Source organism: Trichechus manatus, unplaced genomic scaffold (genome assembly GCF_000243295.1).
Source record: "Trichechus manatus latirostris isolate Lorelei unplaced genomic scaffold, TriManLat1.0 scaffold00030, whole genome shotgun sequence".
Lineage (NCBI taxonomy): Eukaryota > Metazoa > Chordata > Mammalia > Sirenia > Trichechidae > Trichechus > Trichechus manatus.
In genome coordinates, this window is record NW_004443966.1 from 1,867,263 (window position 1) to 1,875,968 (window position 8,706).

General features: G+C 44.4%; 1 protein-coding gene across 5 annotated transcripts in view; it reads right to left on the reverse strand.

Moving 5' to 3' along the window:
* NEDD4 (NEDD4 E3 ubiquitin protein ligase) overlaps window positions 1-8,595 on the reverse strand; it is a 115,771-nt gene extending 107,176 nt beyond the window's left edge. For 4 of the 5 annotated variants that reach the window (XR_002823761.1, XR_002823762.1, XM_023729653.1 and 1 more), the window contains exon 1: window positions 8,483-8,577. Coding sequence is in view for 3 of the 5 variants with exons in the window: in XM_023729653.1 (XP_023585421.1) it covers window positions 8,483-8,527 (45 nt within the window). In the remaining 2 variants the exon portion in view is untranslated. Of the gene's footprint in view, window positions 1-8,482 lie in introns of all 5 variants that reach the window. The other variant, XM_004374594.2, reaches the window with a different exon arrangement.
* Between the last annotated feature and the right edge of the window lie 111 nt (window positions 8,596-8,706).

Below are 8,706 nucleotides of genomic sequence, written 5' to 3' on the forward strand. Positions count from 1 at the left end.
ACAGCCTTCTCAAAAAGCTGATCCATGTCTGTGGAGCTCCTGATTTTAAAAACCATCTACGTTAACTTTTACCAAAGCTACAGAAGTCTCCCGAGAAACATGTGACCAGCATTAATTAAAAACAATTCCACAGACTATAAATTACTCACAGACATATTTAACATTTAAACTTTCTCTTGAATTGCCCATCACAAGAATCAGAACTAAAGTTATTTTAAATGTTCTGGTTAGTTGATGTGAAGCTATATTGATTTAAAGATTCCATTATAAAATTAAGAAATGCCACATCTTTTCATATTTCCATTCATTTTAACTTCATTTTATTTGAAATTTTCTGATAGAAAATTGTCAATCCTGGTCTTTTTAATCACATCCATATGCAGTTCTACTCTGCACACTCGGGGTCACCATAAGTCAGAATCGACTCAACATGAAATAACAAAAAATATATATATAAACATATACATGTATACATATATATAAAATAGGTGATGGCTCCAATAAGAACAAAGAACTGTGTGTGTGTATATGTATATATTTTAATCTGTATTGAGTAGTTTTTTAAAGCTGGATTAGTTTCCAATTTGTAATAAGTATACAGAAAACTACAGCAAATAAAAAATATACCAAAAAAAATGTACAATAAATCATTAGAAACGTGGCACAATGGTTCTGATGGAATACTGAATTTACATAGTCATAATAACTAATTTATTGCATAATGTAAAATTATTACATAAAAATGGAGCCCTGGTGGCTCAGTGGTTAAGAGCTCGGCTGCTAATCAAAAGATTGGCAGTTTGAATCCACCAGCTGCTCCCTGGAAACCATATAGGGCAGTTCTACTCTGTCCTATAGGGTCACTGTGAGTAAGAATCGACTTGATAGCAACAGGTTTAATAATATAAATACAAAATATTTATCTAACAAAAAAATTGCTAGGGTAGAAGGGAAGTATATTTTTTCTTTTTTTTTTCTTGAGCAACATATATATCTAACTTACAGTGACCACATTTTCCAAACTAAAAATTGGAACCTATGGACTGACAGCAATGAACAAGGAAGACCAAACAAGAATTAATGTCTTTGAATTATGGTGTTGGCAAAGAATACTGAATATACCATGGACTGCTGGAAGAATGAACAAATCTGTCTTGAAAGAAGTACACCCAGAAAGCTCCTTAGAAGTGAAGATGGCGAGACTTCATCTCACGTACTTTGGACACGTTATCGGGGGGACCAGACCCTGGAGAAGGACATCAAGCTTGGTAAAGTAGGTGGTCATGAAAAAAGAGGAAGATCCTCAATGAGATGGACTGACCCAGTGGCTGCAACACAGCAAGGACTGTGAGGATGGCGCAGGACTGGGTAGTGCTTTGTTGTTACATAGGGTCACTATGAGTTGGAACCAACTGGATGGCACCTAACAACAACAAAAATGAACTGAAAGCAGTTTTATCCCCTGGCATGTAAATCTATTTCAAATGTTTTAATGAAAATATGGAGCCCTGGTGGAGTAGCAGTTATTAGCTCAGCAGCTAACCAAAAGGTCAGTAGTTCAAATCCACCACAAACTCCTTGGAAACCCTATGGGGCAGTTCTACTCTGTCCTATAGGGTCGCTATGAGTCGGAACTGACTCGAAGGCACCTAATAACAACAACATAAATGCCAGATGACTGTTACTGGAAAATAAATGAAATCAGGACTGTCCTCATAAAGCTGGAGTATATGATTGCTATATATTTGCTATGCACGAGTCAAAACTTCTCAGGAATTTTTGACAGTAATAACCATGGCAAAGAATACTCAGAATTCTTAGATATAGGATAGAGCAATTGTTCTCCAAGTATAATCCCTGGACCAGTAGTATCAGTGTCACATGGTGTCATGCATTGAATCGTGCCCCTCAAAAATATGTGTATCAATTTGGCTAAGCCATGATTCCCAGTATTGTGTGATTGTCCACCATTTTGTCATCTGATGTGATTCTCCTACGTGTTGTAAATCCTACCTCTATGAGGTTAATAAGGTGGGACAGGTGGCAGCTATGTTAAGGAGGCAGGACTCAATCTACAAGATTGGATTGTCTTGAGCGATCTCTTTTGAGGTATGAAAGAAAGAAGCAAGCAGAAAGACAGGGGACCTCATACCACCAAGAAAGCAGTGCCGGGAGCAAAGCACGTCCCATGGACCCAGGGTTCCTGTGCGGAGAAGCTCCTAGTCCAGGGGAAGATGGATGAGAAGGACCTTCCTCCAGAGCCGACAGAGAGAGAAAGCCTTCCCCTGGAACTGACACCCTGAATCTGGACTTCTAGCTTACTTTACTGTGCTGTGAGGAAATAAATTTGTTAAAGCCATCCATTTGTGGTATTTCTGTTACAGCACCACTAGATAACTAAGACACATGGGAACTTGTTAGAAATGCAAATTATCATGCTCCGCACCACATCTATTGAAGCAGATGCTCCAGGACGGGGCCATCCATCCGTGTTTTTTTTTTTTTTTTTAACAAACCCTCTAGGTGATTCTGATGGACATTAAAGTTTGAGAACCACAGATACAGGGCATGGGTGGAGGCTGGGCGAAGTGTGCTACAGTCAATGCAGCTACAAGAATATTGCAAATTTAGAATATCACAACTTTATTTATTCAATCTGTACAACATAATTTCCAATAAATAACAGCTCACTGTCATTTTACAACACTACTTTTAAAGGTGACAGTACTGTTGTTGTTAAGTGCCATCGAGTCCGTTAACTGAGAGCGACCTTATACACAACAGAACAAAACACTGCGCCATCCTCATGATTGTTGTTATGCTTGAGCCCGTCGCTGCAACCACTGTATTAATCCATCTCGTTGAGAGTCTTCCTCTTTTTTGATGATCCTCTACTTTACCATGCATGATGTCCTTCTCCAGAAACTGGTTCCTCCTGATAACATGTCCAAAGTACTTCTTCCAAGACAAATTTGTTTGTTCTTTTGGCAGTCCATGATATATTCAATATTCTTCACCAACACCATAATTCAAAGGCATCAATTCTTTTTCAGTCTTCCTTATTCACTGTCCAGCTTGCATGCATATGAGGCAATTGAAAACACCATGGCTTGGGTCAGGTGCACCTTAGTCCTTAAAGTGACATCTTTGCTTTTCAACACTTTAAAGAGATCTTTTGCAGCAGATTTGCCCAATGCGATGTGTGTTTTGATTTCTTGACTGCTGCTTCCATGGGTGTTGACTGTCGATCCAAGTAAAATGAAATCTCTGACAATGTTAATCTTTTCTCTATTTATGATGATGTTGCTTACTGGTCAGTTGTGAGGATTTTTGTTTTCTTTAGGTTGAGGTATAATCCATACTGAAGGCTGTGGTCTTTGATCTTCATCTGTAAGTGCCTCAAGTCCTCTTCACTTTCAGCAAGCAAGGTTGTGTCATCTGCATATCGCAGGTTGTTAATGAGTCTTCCTCCAATCCTGATATCCCATTCTTCTCCACATATTCCAACTTCTCGGATTATTTGCTCAGCATACAGACTGAATAAGTATGGTGAAAGGATACAACCCCAACGCACACCATTCCTGACTTTAAACCACGCAGTATCCCCTTGTTCTGTTGAAATGACTGCCTCTTGATCTATGTACAGGTTCCTCACGAGCACAATTAAAGTGTTCTGGAATTCCAATTCTTCACAATGTTATCTATAATTTGCTGTGATCCACGCAGTCGAATGCCTTTGCACAGTCAATAAAATACAGGTAAACATCTTTCTAGTATTCTCTGCAGTCAGCCAGGATCCATCTGACATCAGCAATGATATCCCTCGTTCCATGTCCTCTTGTGAATCCAGCTTGAAGGTCTGGCAGTTAATTAGTAAGTTAATTTCATGTTAGTTGGAGAAACAACAGGAGGAGGACATGCGAGTTCTTCCTGCTGTACTTCCAACTGTTATATCAGGTTAAGATAATCAAAAAATAAATTATTAAAAACTTAACTATATTTATTCACCACTCTGGTCCTATGGAAACTCATGAGAAACATTTGGAACGAGCGTGGAATTAAAGAGTTGCAAAAAAGCAACGGTGAAAAAAACAATACAGCCATATGCCACATAACATTCGTTTGGGCCTTGTCTGGCCGCATATATGTCCACGGTTGTTTTTTTTTTTTTTGGAAATTTGATTCTTTATTAGAACTCTTTAAAGTCATGTCTGCAAACATTTAAAGCAGGAAAAGAAAAAGAAAAAACCCACCTCATCATTCTTAACCCAGAAGGTAGAAGCAGGACCTACTAGAACAGGGATTCAAGATGGGCTTCCACCTTAACCTCTGCATGGCTCCCGCCTCGCGGCATAAACTACCTTCCAAGCTTGGTAACCCAGACCTGTGCAGTGTCTGGGGCCCGCTGGGTGCCGGCCTCCGGGGCAGCGTCTGGGCCCCGCTGGGCGCCCGCCTCCGGGGCAGGAGTCTTCTCTGAACTCTGCGCCTGGTAATGGCTGTAATAATTGGCTATGTCCTCCTGGTAATAAGGTCACCCAAATATCAAGACCTCGGCCTCACCTCTGGGGTCCAACTGAGTCACTCAGAAAACGGTCTGTAACACACACTTGCTGTAGGGACTGTGCTCTCCGCCCAGACCAAAGATCGCTTCCACCAGCCATTCGCAAAGGTGAACTCCATACGATATACATGATCACACAACGTCTAAATCACATAATGTCCTAGTTCACAGAACGTATCATGGACATCGAGCAGCGCATGACTGTACATGAAAGACTAAGATGGATTACTAATGCTGCTTGAACTGTGCCTTTCCTTTGTGCGCAGTGAAGAAAGGTAGGGGAACTTTGCTCCCAGACTCTGTACAATGCCTGGGCAGGCAGGGTCTGCTCCTGCTCAGCTTTAGTGGGTCCAAACGTGACAGAGTACGCACTTCTTAGTTACTCTGCCACTCTGCATTGCAGTAGCTGTTGTCATCAAAAGCATTCACTCTTACATATGTGCAAACTGTTCTTCCAAACTGGCAGCAGACACTCAACTCTTCCCTCTTTATTTCCTTCCTTTCTTTCCCTTCCCCTTGCTTCGGATGTAGTTAGTTGCAGGAAACAGAAATATTTATTATTCTATTAGAAACCTTAGCAGTTTTAAGCAGAAAGAAGTTAATACAGGAGATTAGGTGCGTATTCTAGGCTAGGCCTTCAGAGGCCAGAAACAACATCACAGAACTGGCCCAGCCAGGAAACTGCTACCTCTGCCCGTATGAAGGTAGGAAAGCAGGAGCCACCAACAGAATGTTGACTTTAAGAACAGAAAGAACATACCTTATAGCTGCCATCCGGACATCAGGAAGCCACCACCACCACCACCACTTCTGCAACTTCCTATCAATACCCAAAAAACACGTGGCCGGACGCTGGAACACTTTTGCAGAAAAACTCAATGTCTCCATGACTACGTACGTCAGCAGAGAAAGCCAAAGACACAGAAGATGTGCTCCACCTCATTTCCACCTTCCAAATTTCAAGAAAGTTCACCTAACTGGGGGAACCTACTAGACACCCAGAACACTATGTGCAAGGGAGTTGGGGAAACAGAGTGTTTAGCTTTCCAGCCTCTGCATACCAGGGACGTCCACTAGAAGGAAGTTGGAGGGGATGCTGAATTCCAGCCCTCATGTCCACCACAGCCTTCCCCACCAAAGATTAGTGGGAGTTACTCTCTTAACCCCAAGAGACTGTCAGAGAAAATTTGGTATGCTATATTAAATGTCTTCCTTAGTTTGTTAATGCTTTAACGCTTCTGCAAAGTTCTGCACATGAAGCCAGGGCCGTTTCTTACTAGAAGACACTTTTATGTGGAAGAAGAGCTAAAACTCACTGAAAAATGAGAAAGAAGTATTACGATCTAAACATTAGAATACTTCGATACTAATATGCTCATACAGTGTGACTCAGTGGGTGTTCAACATATACTGGTTAAATGACAATTCTCACTATTTTCTATTCTATTTCTATTCATTTTTCTCCTTGTTTCAGCTTCAAATTTAAAATAAGAATCCTCTCCTTTTGCTGCAACAGAAAAGCTACCTTACTTTTAATCAACAGCAGAGGGCTGCCTATTCCCAGACTAGTCTGTGAGTTTTAGGAACGACATAGCTGCAGTGTTTTTCTTCTAAGAGAAGGGGTGGGGGTGGGGGCTTTTCTAAGCCCTCTTTTACTTTTGTAATGAGCCAGAAAATAAATGGCAAACGACAGTCATGGGATGACAGCCCGCACCAGAACACAGTGATTTTTGTCTTTCCCACCAGACTGTGAGCTCCTTAAAGGCTGAGACTGTTTCTTCTCTATATATCCTCAGCGTCCAGCACAATGCCTGATACAGAGCAGAAAGTTAATACACGTCATTGAATGAACGGCCCAAATTATAATGGCATAAGTGGAAGACAGTTCATCATCATGGCTCCTGGCTTCCTACCTCACCCTCTTCCTCAATGCTAGAAGAGGACGAGGGAGATGGAAGGAAATTTCAGTCACGGGCCTGGCAGCCAGACCCCCATCACACAAACAGGGCGGGCCTCGCAGGCACATGAAACTTCCCGGAAGTACAAATCCTTCAGCAAGCTCAGGAAATACTCATTCCAAAGGGTGGAGTTTCTGGCCTTCAGCCCTGGTGGCTGACTGACCACCTACTTACTGCCACCATTAGTTTTATTTCAGTTGGGCAGAGGGGTGACGCGAGAAGCAGTTAATTGAAAACACAGAGCCTGTACTAAGATGGGGGGAGCAGACCGTGATGACATCTTTGGCAATATTCTGCCCATGAGCAAGCAGCTCTGCCAAAAGAGGATGAGATGAGAAATCCGCACTAGCAGAGCCTGCCTCTGAGTACGGACAACAGCAGGGAAAGTCCAAAGCGGGTACGGCCGGGTTGGAGGCCAGCGTGGGGTTATCTGCAGTGGCAACTCCTGTAGCAAGCAGGAAGATGGGACTGATCAGAAAACCATCCCAGGGGTAAGGCTGCAGTGGTTTCCTCTGATCTCTCCCACAGAACAACACGGGGACATCAGCTGGAGAACTATCTTTAGCCATAACATAGTGGCTACCCTTGCTGAGGGACGACCAGAAGCTGCTACCATTTTCCACAGCCACTTTCCTTCTCTTCTGGCAGCTTTAACTGAGAAACGAAGCTCTGATCGCATCACATAAACATTCTCAAAACACCCAGCCATGACTTTCCTGCATTCATAAACTGCCCACTGTTTACAAACCAAGAACTCCCCAGAGAAACGTAAAGGACATTTGAAGACATCCAGTCACCGAGAGAAGGCACTATTAAAACACTATTAGAACCTACCTAAGCGATAAATCTAAATTACGCTGACGCATTTACACTTAATTGAGTCCAATCTTGATAAAAAGCACATGTGACAGCTTAGTCAGTCAACAAGGACGCTTAATTTTTTTTTTCAATCTGAACTGTTCAGCCTTTTCACTCACACGCATTCCCGGTTTTGAGGCAATCACAAAGAACAGGAGGACACCACATCTCATTTAAAACGGAACAATTCTTTCAAAATGGGCTTCTTTTTAATAATTGTAAGGCAAAACCGACATACCTTATTAAGCTGAGAAGAGACAGCTTTGCCTTCTTCAAATCCTGGAATTTAATTTACTTTTCAGAAAGAACACCTGTGGGAAGTTCTTCAACTTCTTTATACTTTTCCAGCTTTATTTTTTTTAATATTAATGAAGACAGTGAAACATACAATGAACGTCCAACACTGACCAAAAACCAAAAAACCATACCTGTTGCCATAGAGTCGATTCCGACTCAGAGCGACCCTCCCTACAGGACAGAGTAGAACTGCCCCACAGGGTTTCCAAGGAGCAGCTGGAGGATTCGAACTGTGGACCTTTTGGTTTGCAGTCGAGCTCTTAACCACAGAGCCACCTCTCAGGCTACTAACCAAAGGTCTGCAGTTCGAATCCACCAGCCACTCCTTGGGAACCGTATGGGGCAGTTCTACTCTGTCCTATAAGGTCGCTAACGACTGACACTTGTTGCCAACCCATCTGCATACTCTCCCAACCTGGTCCCCAGGTGTGGGTAAGAAGGATTTCCGGCAAAGAGGAAAAGCTAAGGTGATGACCATTCCCTGGAGAGTCTCCAGGTCAAGTCCACGGTCGGCGGGCTCCCGCCAGCGCAGGTGGCCCAGCCCCGGGACGCTGAGCAGCGGGCGCTCGCCGGTCGGCTGCTGTCCCGCCCGAGCCCGCGCACCGGCCTGGGCGGGGGGAACGGGCTGGGGCGAGGCGGCCCCCGGCGCACACAGCCCCTCCTGCCGGGCCCCCCCCCCCCTTCCTCGGCGGGTTTCCCAAGCCGAGGGGGAGAGGGCACAGGCCGCCGAAGAAGACGCCACCCCGAAAGCAAGCCCGCTGAGGGCAGCGCGACGGGACGCCCGCCCTGCACCCCGCGACCCCCGCACCTCGTCCTCCGGGAGCCCGAACACTTCCACCGCGCAGGCTGCCATTTCCGTAGGGTTCTAGCAAACCGGACTCTCGCCCCGGCCCGGGCTGGCCGCGTAGTGAGGCGGAGGAGGGGCGGAGCTGGAGGAAGAGGAGGCGGCGCGCCCCCGGCGCCAACAGCGCCTCCCGCGGCGAGCCGGCGCCACTGCCCGAGTAAGTGCGCGGGAAAGGCGGCGCGCTCCCC